At 42.7% G+C, this 17,143-nt stretch overlaps 2 protein-coding genes and 1 long non-coding RNA gene across 5 annotated transcripts in view; 1 reads left to right on the forward strand and 2 right to left on the reverse strand.

The window, feature by feature from the left end:
- The window catches only part of eml3 (EMAP like 3), a 75,297-nt gene extending 71,029 nt beyond the window's left edge, over nucleotides 1-4,268 (reverse strand). Inside the window, exon 1 of one of the 3 annotated variants that reach the window (XM_047386098.1) lies at nucleotides 3,944-4,268. In XM_047386098.1, coding sequence (XP_047242054.1) covers nucleotides 3,944-4,067 — 124 coding nt within the window. In that variant the 5' untranslated portion in view covers nucleotides 4,068-4,268. The remainder of the gene's footprint in view (nucleotides 1-3,943) is intronic. The other 2 variants (XM_047386099.1, XM_047386100.1) reach the window with 2 other exon arrangements.
- Nucleotides 4,269-4,753: 485 nt separating this feature from the next.
- LOC124880065 lies at nucleotides 4,754-5,858 on the reverse strand. The gene is made up of 2 exons (XR_007041222.1): nucleotides 5,471-5,858; nucleotides 4,754-5,381 (listed from the first exon to the last, which is right to left on the reverse strand). It is a non-coding gene; the product is annotated as an uncharacterized LOC124880065 (long non-coding RNA).
- A 5,872-nt stretch (nucleotides 5,859-11,730) lies between these two features.
- ecsit (ECSIT signaling integrator) lies at nucleotides 11,731-16,994 on the forward strand. The gene is made up of 8 exons (XM_047385573.1): nucleotides 11,731-11,844; nucleotides 12,127-12,275; nucleotides 12,490-12,895; nucleotides 13,009-13,232; nucleotides 14,608-14,665; nucleotides 14,885-15,033; nucleotides 16,085-16,190; nucleotides 16,273-16,994. Exons 2-8 carry the CDS (start codon nucleotides 12,159-12,161, stop codon nucleotides 16,557-16,559), a joined length of 1,347 nt encoding a protein of 448 aa, XP_047241529.1. The 5' UTR covers nucleotides 11,731-11,844; nucleotides 12,127-12,158; the 3' UTR covers nucleotides 16,560-16,994.
- The last annotated feature ends 149 nt before the right edge of the window (nucleotides 16,995-17,143 follow it).

Here is a 17,143-nt window from a genome sequence, read left to right on the forward strand (position 1 = left end):
TAGTAATGGACAATTATATTGTTTATCATTATTGGAGAAAAAAAACTAATTATGTTTCCAAACCCCAAATTATTATTATTATTACAGTTTGGCTGTGTTTGTTAGCTTTGCTTTTTGAACAATTTTGTAATACTGTGGGTTTAATGAGAGCATTAATAAATATTAAAATGTGTCATAGTATCATGGAATGAAATCGTTGCATGCCTTTTAGCCTCTTTGATAATATATTTCATATGAAGCTTTTCTTATTAAGGTGTTTTTTTGAGGGGCTCTGACTGTATGCAACCATCACCTTACAGCCAGAAAGATTGATGAAAATATAATCATAACCTTTATCGTTAGAGTAATAAATACCACAAAATATCATTATACCATTTTACCTTAAGAGAAAGCTGTGATCTGACTATTAAACTCTGACAGCATGAGGCCACCTGTTCAGTCACCTGATGTGCTGAGACCTATGTAAAGCTGGATGATCAGGAATGTTGTCATAGCAATATTAGTGTATGCAATATTATTACTGCAAAGGATACAGTAATCGTTTGCCAATACGATCCAGGAATCATGTGTTCACACTTTGCAGGTTAATAAGATATTTAAGCTCCTGGCAGAAGTCTCACTACAGCAGATACCCAGGCCTGACAGATTCAAATGTCAAAGTTGTTAAGGATCACAGAGAAGCATAGCTGAAAAATAGCAGATTGAGAACAATTTTGATTTGTCGCAACTGATGTCATTGTTATACTGACCAATAATATCACCACTGCATGATTTTCTGTTACTTTCTAATACTAACATTTCAAGCACTTCAGGGTGGTCAGTGAACAAAAAGATAGTGGCTATATTCATGGCCAGATATTTTGTCAGCGACACATTCTTAGACATATTTTTATGGTAATAAAAAGAGTAGTTCCAATATTTTATAAGTTTTTTTTTTTTTACTTTTATTAGCAGATACATCAAACACCTTTATAACTTCTGCAATTTAATCTGACTCTAGGGATAAACTTCTAACCTAAACCCTGACAGATGGTGTACCGTGGATTTTTCTGAGTGCTTGGAACTGATTTAACTGCTTTAACAAGTGACTGGAGTTGAAGAACTGGGTTAAGATCTAAGGATCTTCCTGAATACAGGTCCAACATTTCATTGACTTGACCTTTGAGCCACTTATAGTTCCATCACGCTGGAAAACAGACAGATCATCACCAAACTGTGCATGAATTGTTACCAGAAGTTGCTCTTTGAGGACATTTTTTATTCCACTCTCTTCATCGCAGTGAACTTGTGTGTAAGCCCACTTTCTTGGATTGTTTCAGGATGCAGATTGTTTCAGTAACTGCAGTATCTGTCAAGTCCGAAGTTTAGTTATTTAAAGCTTTTGACTCCACAGAAGACCCGTTTCAGCCAGAGCCACAAAATGCACTATAATATGTACTGTTGCGCTGAGAGACAGAGAGAGACCGTGTCCCGCCAGACTCCTGGTAAGCTGCATGCCTGCTCCTCTGAAAGGGACTATTACAACATTCTGGAAGGGAAAAGCTCTGAAATCGCTGCAATTGGCTGATGCAACTTCCTGCTGATGTCTGCACAAATCTTTGAAGATAATTTTTCACCAAAACACAACTTCAAAGTCTGCCTCCAGATTACTTTGATATAAAAATACAGGTAGTTTGATGAACATCGACCAGAAGCTACAGTATGTGCACCAAGATCCAGATGCCTTTGGTAAATCATGAGGGACGGAGATGAATTTGTATTTGTAAAATAAAATGACAATAATTCAGTATGAATAATCAGACCAAACCTGATCAAAGACTTCTATAAACTAGCTTACTGTGCTAGGTGGGGGTTTGCATATCTTGATATCAGAGTTATCAAATTGATCAAGAAGCTTGACTCTGTTGGAGTTTTACTGACAGCATCAGCTGTATGAAATCAACCTTCTACTTTCATTTTTAAAACTTTCACATCTATACATTTTCTGTAGCAGTTTGTTTTGTGAAGGGTCACATGGAGGAAGGAGGAACAGGCGGGGCACACCCTGGCCAGACCCTCAGTCCAGAAGCCACTGTATATAGTTTTACTTAAGCCTTGCACTCCTCATACAGACTCATAATGTTGTCATTTCTAGTGTAAGGTTTCTTAATGTATCTCACACAGCAATGACATGCTTCAGGATTTATTAAATGTCTAAATGTATGTTTAAAATTTGATGAGCTTATTAAAAACGCAACATTTATAAAAATGAATTGCCAGATTATTTATGACTTTTCACTGAATGATTGAATCATAATCTAATTAATGAGGTCAGAGATTTACTCTTGATCATGTCTTGACCCATTTAAGTCTGTTTTCATTAGACCTGGACGACTTACTGAATCACAGGTGACATTATAATATCTGTTTGTGCAATACTCCAATAACAAAGAACTGGATTCAACAATTAGTAAGTTAATACATTTCAGGTTCCATGTATTCATATTCTGTATCCAAAAAATGTATTTTGCCGTTGAAGAGACTTTGACTACCCCTGACGTGCACACCTGATGTAGATTTTAGTAGCTGAGCTGCGGAAGCACATGAGATTGAAGTGGACACTGCGATGATGGTAAAGAAAGAGAAGATTGAGGAAAACCAATGTGATCTTTGCAATTTTCAACAACAATATCACAACTGGATGTTTTTGGACATGGTGCAGTCCTGTTTTTTATTTAATGTAAAATATAACATGCAAACTATTTGTACATCAGTTTGGTTAGATGTGTGGGTGGAATCTGTCCAGTATCACCATCTGAAAAAGTCAGCTGACAGTAGAATGTGCACATGGCTCAAGCTCCAGTGTTCATCAGCAGAACTGATTATGCCGGGTAACAACGTTCATGTTGTGAACCAACAGCACCAGATTATCCCAATCATGAAAAAAGATTGCTGCAGAAACAAACATTTAACTCCAGGTTCCCTCCTGCGCAGGGAAACCACAGCCTTGCCCACAGATGCTGGCAAGCAACTCCTGTTGATATTTACAGTTCCTCTGTGCCTTTCCACCCCATCCGTTTAACAAGGCAGGTAAACATCAACATCAGCACTCAGGCTGAGAGGGCAAGGGCTGCAGATGTGCAACAACAGCAGCATTGTGTAACAGTTTCTATGTAGCAGTTAGTGGGCAGTGCAATATACACACACACACTTATGTTGCTCGAGAGTGCCTCTCAACTGTAATGCGTTGCATGAGTTTTTTTGTTTTTATCTCATAAAGTGCTTATTAGGTAAGGGGGATAACTCAAACACTTTACATCCGTTTCTACAGATGTTCTTTTTTATCTTCAGACGCCTCTGCAGGGGAATCATGTCAATACAACCCTGTTTAACAGAATGGAAACATGCTTCCAGCCCAGAAAGTTGCACCTAAGGAACTGAAGTTTCCACCCAGCAGGTCTGACCTGAGCCCGCGTGCACTCAATCAGACACTCTGAAAGATTCTGGCGCGTGCATGCGCGCCAACTACAAAACATGAGCGCGTGCACACACCCACGCATGACGGCTGCGGTCACGTTACAGTTCCTACACATTATTGGTGGTAAAACATGAGATTTGTTGGTTCTAGCAACCGTCAGCCTCCCTTCAGTGCTGTAACTTTGTTCGAGCTTGTGCGTTCCTCTCACCATCATCCCCCATCAAAACACAGTGAAGAATGCGGCAGCGCTGCGCCAAAAAACTGACCTGGAAGCTGCTTCACAGCAGGACCGACAGTTTCAACGTTTTTCATAAGTAGTAGAACCGATGTTTTAGTCGTAGCTGCATTAACCGAAACATTTACATTTTTACAGAAAGGTAAACTCCTCCACTGCATGGGAGAGAAGTTTTCACACAGTGAGCCCACAGAGTTCTAACTAATGCCAGCTGAACTAAAACAAAAGCCGCGTTTCGCCGTCTTACTTACCTAAACTGTTGGTGGAGGAATCCATAATCCGAAGTCTAAATTTCAGCCTAATAGTGCAGTGTGTTTGGATGTAGATTGAACGCCAGGCTACGGTGAGTTTTCCATGCTGAGAGGAGTGTCGCATACACGCTCACGGCGTGTCAATCTCCAAATCTGCGCGGATAGCAACACCGGAAACGTCTTTTTCCTCTAAATAAAACACGGTTCTGCATTTAGACCAAGCAGAACTCAATTCACTAACAACTCTGTAGCAAACAGTCATAAAAAGGCAAAAGAAAAAGAAACGCGTCGTTTGATCCAAAAGTATTTTTTAAAAACACTTCTACTCAACCTCTGCATCTGTAACCAGTTTTTGAAATATGTAATATACCAGAAAGAAATGACTTCAACTTTATAAACCAATCTTGCATGATAGGGTGTTTGTGTTTAGTAAGCCTCTATCGCCACCTCACGACGCTACGTGGTACTGCATCTTGTCAAGTTTTGGCTGTAGCATAAATGTATGGTGGTTTTAGATTTTTGATTTAAGTTGATTTCAGGTTATGGCAAAAATTTATAAAAATATTTAATTCATTTCAACAACCATCAGCAAATGCATCAGTTTTACGTAAAGAGTATGATCTCAGTAAAAAGATTATTTTTATATTAATAATAAAACGATGAAGAATTGGAGGGGATGGCTGTAGGACAGAAGCAAATCTGATAAATAGGGTGAGCTAATTAAGATTTAAAATACCAGTAAGACAACCTTTAAAGTGTCACAATGGTAGATGTGTGGAGGACACAAATGGTGCAATAGAGAGATAGCAGTTGATTAAAAAATAAAAATATTTAATAACTCAACCAGAAACTTACAAAAACAGTTTCCAAGGTTCAAAATCATAAACGGAAGAAGATTAAGCTAAATAAATTGAAGGATGGAGATCTGGAACATGAAGGGAAGCTGACTGCCCTAGGCAGGATATGGCAGAATTCAGGACTATCTGGAGAACTGGTAAAAGTAATAGACTGATCAGAGAAACAGCCTGGAGGAACAAACTGTCTTTGTGGCTGCTGGTTTTTACAAATAGTGCGCTGTAACGCTGACCTGAAGGTAAAAAAAACTAAACAGCTTATGTCGTGGCTTTGTGGGGTCGGCAGAGATGTTCGCTGTCTATTTCCTGACCCTAGACCTGTACAAGTCCTGGATGGAGAGAAGTTCGAAATGGGAGAGAAGGTTTGAAATGAGATGAAGGTGGAACACTTGATATGCTGTGTATTCTTTTAAAGTTCATTGTAGATGTTTGCGCTATTAAAATCCCCAAGAACAATGATGAGAGAGTCTGGTTGTTTTTTCCTCCATGTCTGCTATCAGTTCAGCGAGCTGTTTTTCAGGCTCTGATGTACAGGCTTGTGGTGGAATGTAAACACCAGCCAAAACAAACGAGGAGAACTCCATCTGTGAATAAAATGGTTTACAGTTTATAAAAAAATGACTCTAGGCGAGGACTACATTTCTTCTGTAATACAGTGATGTCAGTAACCAACCTGGGTTTGTGTAAAAACAGATTTCACCATCTCTCGTTCGCCCTGAGAGCTCGACGATGCAGCCCGTATGAAACAGCTGGAAGCCTGGCATCTGTTTTGTGCCCACCGAGCCAGGTCTTGGTCAGACAAACAGCGGCAAATCCGTGGAAGTCTGTGTTTTAAAGTTGAGAAGCAGCAGTTCGTCCATATGGTTAGCCAGGAGCCATCCTGACTGATAGTGATCTGTTCTTGTTGTTTTGGTGCTTGGAGTTAATCACAGTTTGTTCGTTCTTGTTGGCCACAGCTTGTGATGTCAAGATCTAGGGAGATTTCTGTCCATGAATCCAAATTTGTAAAGATATGATATTCTCAGGTGCAAAGAGGATTGGGTGGCGGACGAAGGTGGAGACCTCAGCAGCCTGATCCCCGGATGCTTAGGCTGGCTCGAGGGACGTGGAATGTCACCTCGCTGGGGGGGAAGGAGCCCGAGCTTGTGCGGGAGGTCGAGAGATATCGACTAGAAATAGTCGGGCTCGCCTCCACGCATAGCGTGGGCTCTGGAACCCATCTCCTTGAGAGGGGTTGGACTCTCTTCTACTCTGGAGTGGCCCACGGGGAGAGGCGGCGGGCTGGTGTGGGTTTGCTTGTTGCCCCCCAGCTCAGCCGTCTCGTGTTGGGGTTTACCCCAGTGGATGAGAGGGTCGTATCCCTGCGCCTTCGGGTTGGGGAGAGGTCTCTGACTATCATTTCAGCCTACGGGCCGAGTGGTAGTGCAGAGTACCCGGCCTTCTTGGCGTCCCTGTCGGGGGTGCTGGATAGTGCCCCTCCCGGGGACTCCATTATTCTGCTGGGGGACTTCAACGCCCACGTGGGGAACGACAGTGACACCTGGAGAGGCGTGATCGGGAGGAATGGCCTCCCCGATCTGAATCCGAGTGGTGTTTTGTTATTGGACTTCTGTGCTAGTCACGGATTGTCCATAATGAACACCATGTTCAAACATAAGGGTGTCCATCAATGCACTTGGCACCAGGACACCCTAGGCAGGAGGTCGATGATTGACTTTGTTGTCGTATCATCAGACCTTCGGCCGCATGTTTTGGACACTCGGGTGAAGAGAGGGGCTGAGCTGTCCACTGATCACGACCTGGTGGTGAGTTGGATCCGCTGGGGGAGGAGAAAGCTGGACAGACTTGGCAGGCCCAAGCGCATAGTGAGGGTCTGCTGGGAACGCCTGGCGGAGCCCTCGGCCAGGGATGTATTCAACTCCCACCTCCGGGAGAGCTTCGACCAGATCCCGGGGGATGTTGGAGACATAGAGTCCGAGTGGACCATGTTCTCTGCATCTATTGTCGATGCTGCTGCCCATAGCTGCGGCCGTAAGGTCTGTGGTGCCTGTCGTGGCGGCAATCCCAGAACCCGGTGGTGGACACCGGCAGTAAGGGATGCTGTTAAGCTGAAGAAGGAGTCCTATCGGCTGTGGTTGGCTTGTGGGACTCCTGAGGCGGCTGACGGGTGCCGTGAGGCCAAGCGTGCTGCGGCCCGGGCTGTGGCAGAGGCAAAAACTCGGGCCTGGGAAGAGTTCGGTGAGGCCATGGAGAAGGACTACCGGTTGGCCTCGAAGCGATTCTGGCAAACCGTCCGGCGCCTCGGGAGGGGGAAGCAGTGCTTTGCCAACACTGTTTATAGTGGGGGTGGGAGACTGCTGACCTCGACTGAGGACATTATCGGGCGGAGAAGGAGTACTTCGAGGATCTCCTCAATCCTGCCATCACGCATTCCGTGGTGGAAACAGAGGCTGGGGACTCGGGGTTGGACTCTTTCATCACTCAGGCTGAAGTCACCGAGGTGGTTAAAAAGCTCCGCGGTGGCAAGGCTTCGGGGGTGGATGAGATCCGCCCTGAGTACCTCAAGTGTCTCCGCCCGGATGTTGTAGGGCTGTCATGGTTGACACGCCTCTTCAACATTGCGTGGCGGTCGGGGACAGTGCCTCTGGACTGGCAGACTGGGGTGGTGGTCCCCCTTTATAAGAAGGGGAACCGGAGGGTGTGTTCCAACTACAGGGGGATCACACTCCTCAGCCTCCCTGGTAAGGCCTACGCCAGGGTATTGGAGAGGAGAGTCCGACCGATAGTCGAACCTCGGCTTCAGGAGGAACAGTGTGGTTTTCGTCCCAGCCGTGGAACACTGGACCAGCTCTATACCCTCTACAGGGTGCTCGAGGGTTCATGGGAGTTTGCCCAACCGGTTCACATGTGTTTTGTGGACCTGGAGAAGGCATTCGACTGTGTCCCTCGTGATGCCCTGTGGGGGGTGCTCCAGGAATATGGAATCGGGGGCCCTTTATTAGGGGCCATCCGGTCCCTGTACGAGCGAAGCAGGAGTTTGGTCCGCATTGCCGGCACTAAGTCGGACCTGTTCCCAGTGCATGTTGGACTCCGGCAGGGCTGCCCTTTGTCGCCGGTCCTGTTCATAACTTTTATGGGCAGGATTTCTAGACGCAGCCAAGGGCCGGAGGGGGTCTGGTTTGGGGACCAGTGGATTTCGTCTCTTCTTTTTGCGGATGACGTGGTCCTGCTGGCCCCCTCTAGCCAAGACCTACAGCATGCGCTGTGGCGGTTCGCAGCCGAGTGTGAAGCGGCTGGGATGAGGATCAGCTCCTCCAAGTCCGAGGCCATGGTACTCGACTGGAAAAGGGTGGTTTGTCCTCTTCAGGTTGGAGGGGAGTTCCTGCCTCAAGTGGAGGAGTTTAAGTATCTCGGGGTCTTGTTCACGAGTGAGGGAAGAATGGAGCGGGAGATCGACAGACGGATCGGTGCAGCTGCCACAGTAATGGGGGCGCTGTGCCGGTCCATTGTGGTGAAGAGAGAGCTGAGCCGAAAAGCAAAGCTCTCAATTTACTGGTCGGTCTACGTTCCTACCCTCACCTATGGCCATGAACTTTGGGTCATGACCGAAAGAACGAGATCACGAATACAAGCGGCTGAAATGAGCTTCCTCCGTAGGGTGGCCGGGCACTCCCTTAGAGATAGGGTGAGGAGCTCGGCCATCCGGGAGGAGCTCGGAGTAGAGCCGCTGCTCCTCCACATCGAGAGGGGCCAGTTGAGGTGGCTCGGGCATCTATACCGGATGCCTCCTGGACGCCTTCCTCGGGAGGTGTTCCAGGCACGTCCCACCGGGAGGAGGCCCAGGGGACGGCCCAGGACACGCTGGAGGGACTATGTCTCTCGGCTGGCCTGGGAACGCCTTGGGCTCCCCCTGGAGGAGCTGGAGGAGGTTTCTGGAGAGAGGGACGTCTGGGTGTCTCTGCTGAGTCTGCTGCCCCCGCGACCCGGTCCTGGATAAGCGGAAGACGACGAACGAACGAATGATATTCTCAATTATCTCTGAGCCACGTCATTAATACATTTGCTTTGTAAAATGTTGATCTGTGATGCTGGAAAATCTACAGATCATAAGTAGATTGTTCCTGGGTTGTTGAAAGAAGCTGCTCAAGGTGACTTTTTCGATCCCACTTATTATCCATGCTAGTGTAGATGGCAGAATTAGAAATATGGATCCCACACATAGATTGTTTTAGCAATCTTCACAATCACCACCACACAAATTCCTTTTCTCCTTTTCTTCCTCATATCAGTTTTCTAAATGTCCCCAAACAATCAAAAGTATGGATTTGTTCAAGAACTGACATTGTCTCCAGATGTCTAACCTTGTTCCTTCTGCTGTCCATGATGTTTTTCTTCAACAGACGTTTAGTTGCAGTTGGCTTTGTGTCCATGTTGCATCAGTTCTATCACTGCGTATTTTGGTTCTTTGCCAATTTACATCAAAACAAAGCATATGTTTATATTTTGAACTATCGACTAATACTGCCGGTACAATTTATAAAACAAATGGGTCTTTGCAATCAGAAATATTTAATTAGTAAATGTGGGATTTAGCCACTAAATGAAAATTTAGAAATGTCTATATTGACCCAGCACCTATTTCTAGTCCAGCTCTACGTACAGTTTATTCTAGCAAATAAAATAATAATAATAATAATAGACCAGGAAAAGAAACATCTGCTAAAGAATTTCTGAGAGATTTTTATTGATATTTAAAAGTAGAAGGCAAAGACAAAGACATTACTATCCAAGAGTTAAAGTTGATCTGAAGTTTCTGGGTATGTTTTTCATCCAGTGTGCTTTAAATCTTTAAATGACTATGGTGTTGCTTTTCTTGATTAGCCAGCAAACTGGCCAAACCTGAAGCCCATAGGGAGTATATGGGGTATTGTAAAGAGGAATATGAAACACACCAGACACAACAATGCAGATGACCTGAAGGCCACTATCAAAGCAACCATGGCTTCCATTACACCTCAGTAGAACCATAGGTTGCCACAGGCCACGCTGCATTGATGCAGTAATTTATGCAAAAGACGGTCTATGTATTGAGTGCATAGAAATGAACATATATTTTTCAAAAGCCTGACATTTCTGTTTAAAATATTCTTTTTTTAATTGATCTTTTCTAATTTTTAAATTTTCTAAGAAAAAATGTTTGGTTTTTATTGCCTGTCAGCCATAATTATGAAAATTACAAGAAAGGCTTAAAATATTTCACTCTGTGTGATGAATCTATATGAGTTTTACTTTCTGAAATGAGTGACAAAACATATTACTATTTTTTACGATATTCAAATTTTTTTAAATGTCCCTGTAGCTTGGTCATGGTGGGCCTTCTGCTTTGGTAAGTCACACTCTACCATAAAGAAATAATTTTCTTTGGAAAAAAGAATTGAATTTCTTCTGTGCTTTTTACAAGACATAAATTAGAACAATATTTTAAGAGGGATTTGATGGGTTGATTGTATTTATAAGAACTCCATGGTCAGAGATTGTTTGCGTTGAGCTGTCATGGGTCCAAGATTGTGTGCACAAACAAGGAATTTTAGTTCGGTTTCCATTGCTCCATCATATATCAACATCAATCCAAACAGCCACAATGTGTAAAACACTTAAATAAGGACAAGTATGTGAAATAAAGTTTAATAATATGCGATGAAGAGTGAGAAGAAGCTGAGTCTTACTGTTGTCAGAGATCCAGAGGATCCGGGTAGCGAAGTGTGTGTATATACACAGGTGTTGAGACAGATTGTGGTGTGTTGAACAGTTTGCTGATGGCGTTCCTTTCCTTGTTTCAGGAGGAGGACTAAGGAACATAGAGTTAAGGCTCAACAAAGTGCAGGAGGCCTGATTACCACTCAGCAAGTAACAACAATCTGGCATCTGCTCTACTTTATGTTCCTTCTGTTTGGCCTGAACGAGCTTGAGCTGCAGGGACACACCTGCCAGTCACACCCCGCATTTAGAGGAACCCCCTTACACAAGCCCTGTGGATATGACCTACCTTCAGTTTACTCTCCAATCCACTGTTACCTATAGATGACAGCTGGACCTCTAATCTTTGTGTCTTCTGCTCTAATGGTCCTAACAACCTCAACAATGTCTGTCAGAGATCTATTGTATCTTTGCCTGTGGAAGTCATAATTTTAATAGAATAGAATAGAATAAAACAATATGGAATAGAAATATAATTTATTGTCCCAAAGCCCCAGAGCTTCTACAGTCTCCTTAGACTACCCCTTTACTGTGTGTGTCACAGCTGGTTTTCTGTGTATAAGAAGGTTTAAACAGGCTGGAAATAAACCAGGTGGTAATCTAAGCACCCCAGAGGAGGGAGAGATGATGAGCTGTATGCCTCACTGGTGATGGCATACAATAGGTCCAGCGTTTCGGAGCGTGGGGGTCAGGGATACATGATTAAAATCCCCAGATATCAGGAAAAGGGCATTGGAATGTCTTGTCTGGCATATGCTGGTTACAGTGTGGCATCACAGGCAGCTGACGCATTTGCGGAGCTGGGGGCATGCTTCGTTATCACGATTATGTGTAAACTCCCGTGGCAAGTAATATCATCTCATCATTTTTTTTTTTTTGCATGATTTTACCATATATTTTAATAAAATTTTAATCAGATTCCTCAATATTGAATTACTTCACAAAGTAATCAAATCAGACTTTTAAAATATGTTGAAAATTTGTTGCAAATGCAAATATCCCTGAAGGAAATTAAGGTCTTTGAAATGACAAAGAGAGTACAACAAATGGGTTTATTTGTATTATTTAATATTAATTTTATTATTGCAACTTAATTTAATTTAATAATGGTCAAACTTATATTTTCCTTTTGGTTAAAAGGGTCAGGCGCCTCGGGAACTATTTACCAGCGTCAATATTTCTGTTGTTTGGAGGGGGAATAAAAATATGTGCTGAACCAGGATGTTCCGTCGGTTTTCTAACATGGATGCGTCCACGGGAGGCGAGTTTTGAAGGAGACTTTGCTTTAAGGTAAGTTTGGTGGCTCAGCTGGTGTTGAAATAGCTTTATGTGTTAGTCCAATATGTACATGAGGAATATTAGACAGAATATGTTCACGTAATTAAAGTAGTTTTCGGACATTTTCCACTGCAACATGTTTTTTTAGTAGTCCGTTTAAAACAAGTTCTTATAATTGTGACCGATCGTTGCCGCTTTCATACTCGGGAATTACATGGTTTGTGTTAACTGAAGCATATCTCTGTTCATGACTGAGTCCTGATCACATTGACCTGCTGTGTGCCGTCCTGTCAGATGGAAATCTGTTGGAAGGCAGCGCTGACAGGATGAAGTGTTCCCGCTGCCTCCTGCCGCTGGTTCGGTCAGGCCGGACTGCTGCCCAGCGCTGTGTCCTGCTGCCGTCCACTAGTCAGCTTATTGTGCAACACAACGAACAGCAGCAGGTGAGCTTCATTCTGTAACTAACAGCACTATGCTCAGGATAAATATTAGAGGTACGGCTCCGTACAAACCATTCCTTCTGGCGGTTTAATTTGTTGCTTAGTTGTTTTTGACAGTAGGTGTATTTTTTCTGTTGTGAATGAAATAAGGCACAATATGGATTATATTTCATATGACTGTCCCTTGCATATATAATAAAGCGGTGTTCCTTTGTAGGTGCTGAGATATTTTCATTGCAGCCCAGCTTCTGCAAAGCGAGGACCTGTACCTGCACAGTTTGTTAAAGAGGACGAGCAGAAGGGGACGAAGTCCTTGGCCACCAAGGAGGACTTGTTTGAGCAGGTGGCCAAAGAGTACAAAACAAAGGACACATTTAACAAAGTGATCGATGTTTTCACCAAGAGGGACATAAGACGGCGCGGACATGTAGAGTTCATCTACGCTGCTTTGAAGAAAATGTCAGAATTTGGAGTAGAGAGAGACCTAAATGTATACAACAAACTGCTGGATGTTTTTCCCAAAGAGGTGTTTGTGCCCAGAAATTTTATTCAGCGAATGTTTAACCACTATCCCAGACAGCAGGAGTGTGGGGTGGAGTTACTGGAGCAGATGGAGAACTACGGTGGGTGCCTTTTCCATTTAATTTAGAGAGTAGGGTTCCAAGTAGAGCTGGAACGTTGATCTGCAATTCCACAGGTTAATGGCTCTATTCAAATGTTTCTGTCTGTGCTTCAGGTATAATGCCCAACACTGAGACCAAGGTCCTGCTGGTCCAGATCTTTGGAGAGAAGAGCCACCCTATGAGAAAGTACCAACGTATCATGTACTGGTTTCCAAAGTTCAAGCACATAAACCCCTTCCCTATTCCTCAGCCCCTGCCTGAAGACCCAGTGGACTTGGCACACTTGAGCCTGACTCGCATTGCCAACGACCTGGATGCTAGGGTTACCATCTACCAGGTACAGTTTTAGGTTAGCTTAGCTTAAACAACATTAAGAAGAATCATACAGGAAAAATGCTTTTTTGATTTTATTAATTGAACTTTTAGCCTGTTAGAGGCTCACACAGTTTTGCGTGTGTATCGGTTTAGTCCATATTACAACCTTTTCTAGTCATGACCAAAACGTTTGGCAGCAACATATCTGCTTTTGCTTTTTGGCACAAAAGATCCTCTCACTTAATTAGGGCTGAAACAATTAATCGAAATAAATGAATTATTGAAATAGTCGTCAACTAATTTAGTAATCAAACAATCGTTAACTGGAGGATACAGACTCTAAAACGTGCCCTTTGCTGAAAGAACAACTCACTCACAGCAGTAATTGGACCAAAACTTTACAAAAAATATCTACATTTTGCATTAACATGAAAAACGTTTGATGTGTAAATCTGCTCTATCCAGAACTCCTCAAGTGGCATAACTTTAGCTTCACCTGGTTCAAATTCTGTAAAAATCTCCTATTAAGCACCTTTTGCTATCCAATTATTAATCAATTAATCAAAAAAATAGTTGACAGATAAATCGATTAGTAACATAATTGTTGGTTGCGGCCCTAAACTTTACATCAGTGCAGTCGTGTCATCAGCACAGGTGAAGCTGTGAAAGCTGACACCACCATCTTAATTTAACATGCAGACTACGGCAGGGTGGATGGTAAAAATCATTGACTTTTAGAGTTAGCAACGGTTGACTCTAAAGAAAACATGCAACTTTTATCACTTTGCATCACAGTGGCCTCGCATGTAGAAGCTGCTGCTAAGAATGTACTAGGTGGAGGTAGGCTGGTGCCTATCTCCAGCAGTTATTGGGTGAGAGGCAGGGTACATCTTGAACAGGTTGCCAGTCAATCACAGGTCATCACAGAAATCCACTGCACAGACAACACACACACACACACACACAGCCATATATAAGGGCCATTTAGAGAGGCCAGTTAACAGTCTTGTTTTGGTAAGAACCCATGCATGCACAGGGAGAACAAACAAACTCCAGGTCGGGATTCAAACCCATGACCTTCCTACTGCAACGAAACTGTGCTACCAACGGCAGCACCATGCAGCCTCTATGCACCAATATTACAACCAAACAACGAAGAAAGTAGGCTTTTCTGTTGTTTATTTACTGTTTAGAAAAAAACTGAGAGAAGGTGTCTGCTGTTAGTTTGTCTTTGCTGCCTTATTACAATGCTGTACACTGCTTTAGTTGTCAGTTACTTGGGAAAATAATTATAAACATTTTCCTCTTTGGATTTAATAATCAGTAAAAATGTGAAATATCTCCAAATTTAGACACTAAAATTCATCTACAATGTTTTTGTTTGCTCTTCCCAACAGCTGCCCTGCACAGACTTTACTGAAGGTGGGGAAGAAATCAAACTTCCACATATAGTAGGTATGGAGCTTCATGTCTTGTTCTAAAACAAATGCTAGATATCATGTAAAAGGCTGGGTTGTGTTAGAGTTGAATAAATATATGAGATATTTTGTTGCTACATTGATGTTTATATGTTCAGATAAAGAGCGAATTGTACAGCTAAGCATTTGATTGCATGTTTGGATCAGTTTCATATATTTTCTGCCATTTGCTCAATGCCTCCTGCCTTGACGTCAGGTATCCAGAGCCCCAGCCAGATGGAGCAGCTGGCCAAGCATAACCCAAAAAAGCCGGTTTTTGTGGAGGGGCCCTTCCCCCTGTGGTTGAGGAAGACCTGTGTCTACTACTATGTTCTCAGAGCTGACCCCATCCCACTTGAAGAAAGGGTTTGTATATTCTCTGTTACTGTATGTATTTTATTATAACAGTTAATATGTTACTGATGCAGATTTGGTTGTACGTGTTAAATCCTAAGATATGAAGTGAACAATTTATTCTAAGTATGCTGCTTTTATCCTTCCTGCAGTCAATCATCAGGCCATAGAGGGATCTGATGATCCTAACCTTCGTTTAAACTACAAGACACAGATTTTCACGTTAGATTTGATACATTTTATGTATAAGGAAATAACATATTGGTCCATAGCAGTAAGGTAAAACCAGCCTCAGCTGGACAGCATGTTCCCATGTCATTAGTTCTCATTGAACTACTATGTCCAGCAGTACAGTTTCCATTTGCATTAAAGCAGCCGTTATTTGCTGCTCATCAAATGGACCAATTGCTTAATCATCAGCTTTTATACAGGTTCTAAAACCTGCTGGAGTTTTTGCAGTTTGTTAGAGTTGCTGCATATACAGTAACCATGTGTTAGCACAATGCCAAAGTTGAAAGACATCAGCAATAATTTTTAAAAAGTAATTCTGGCAATTAATCTTAGAACGGTTCTAAGTTTATCTCCATTTTATTTGGAGGCCAATTATTCTGCCATGTGTTTAAGTTTATTTACTAGTACAAAACATTTAAGACAGGCAAATCTTTCTTAGAGTGATCACCGCAGTATTTTAGCCCCATTTTGTTTTAGTTTTTTAGACACTAGACCAGGGAACCTTGCAGGCATTAAGTGGAACTTGAACTCTTCTGTATACCAAAGTATTCTGGTCCAATGTGAGACTGTCAAACAGCTGAATCAGAAACTGGGTCATGCAGTAAAACATGATCCTAAACCCAGCCTTAGTGGCAACAATTATATCTGTTTACAATAAATATAATCAAATATCTAAATCTTAATTTTTTTTTGAAAAAATCAACGTAAATCAAATTTTACTTTAGCAACATCCAAAACTATAAGCTGGTAAGAATAATACTTAGTGTACTTTTCTAAACAACAGCCCTGAATTGCAGTTTCTCCAGCCTCAGCTGTAACTGTCTCCCCCCAGGTAGAAGAACCCTATGATCCAGAGCGATGTTTTGACTATCCTCTGCAGCTAGATCTTGATTTGGACCGTGACCTAGGAGATGATGAGAGCTTTGACGTGGACGACTGTAAGATGGTTCTAACCTTCTTTCAACCGTGTTTAACTGGATCAATGTCTTACGGTGTGTAACACATGTATTTATCTTTTAGTGGATGATGGTCCAGTCTTCGCTATGTGCATGACCAGTCAGGGAGACCAGGCCACTCTGAACCAGTGGATCTCTGGCCTCCAGCAGAACAATCCTATTTTAGGTGAAGTTCCCACTCTGTTCCGTCTGGATGCTGGAACTCAGGAACTGCAAGGGGCAGCAGACACAGAACCGGGCTATCGCCATCAACCTCACCCAGAGGCTCAAAGGGAAGAACCGCAGCCTGCTGAAGATCCTGAGGCTGTAGTGGAAGAGGAGTCCAGGAGAAGCCATGGGATGAAACAATGAATTCTTAATTACAGAGCATGAACACAATTTTTTTCTGCTGAGAAGTTTTAGTTTCTTCTGGGCAGACTTCTTTAAAAAGTAGTCAACTTAAAAACGAATGCATCACAACTTGAGGAGAAATGTGAAAAGGTCCATAAAATTCAGCTGTCCAGTATGTCATTCAGAACACAAAACTGCTTTACTCCAAATAGAACTGCTGCTATCACATTTATTTACTTAAAAATAAAACACAACAGAGAACAGCCAGACAGTCAAAAATTCAAATGAATCAACAATATCCTCTGCAACTCATGGCTGCACTACAGAATACCCTGGATACACAAAGGCCTCCTGGTTTTATAGCAGTAGTCTGATTACATGATCAAATCAGAAGTCTCAAAGGACCTGCTGATCAGCAAATAAAACAGACATTTGTTCTCAAATGTTGAAGAAAAACATCTTGTGTTTTATGTGAAGGTTGTGTTGGTGTTTATGAAAAGGGCTGTGGAGTAAAAGTTATCTGAGGGCTTTGGTCCAGATGGATGTTAGAATATCTGTTTTTAAATTTGTTTAGGGTTAATTAGACTGCCTGGCAGCCAACTGGC

Source organism: Girardinichthys multiradiatus, chromosome 14, assembly GCF_021462225.1.
Source record: "Girardinichthys multiradiatus isolate DD_20200921_A chromosome 14, DD_fGirMul_XY1, whole genome shotgun sequence".
NCBI lineage: Eukaryota > Metazoa > Chordata > Actinopteri > Cyprinodontiformes > Goodeidae > Girardinichthys > Girardinichthys multiradiatus.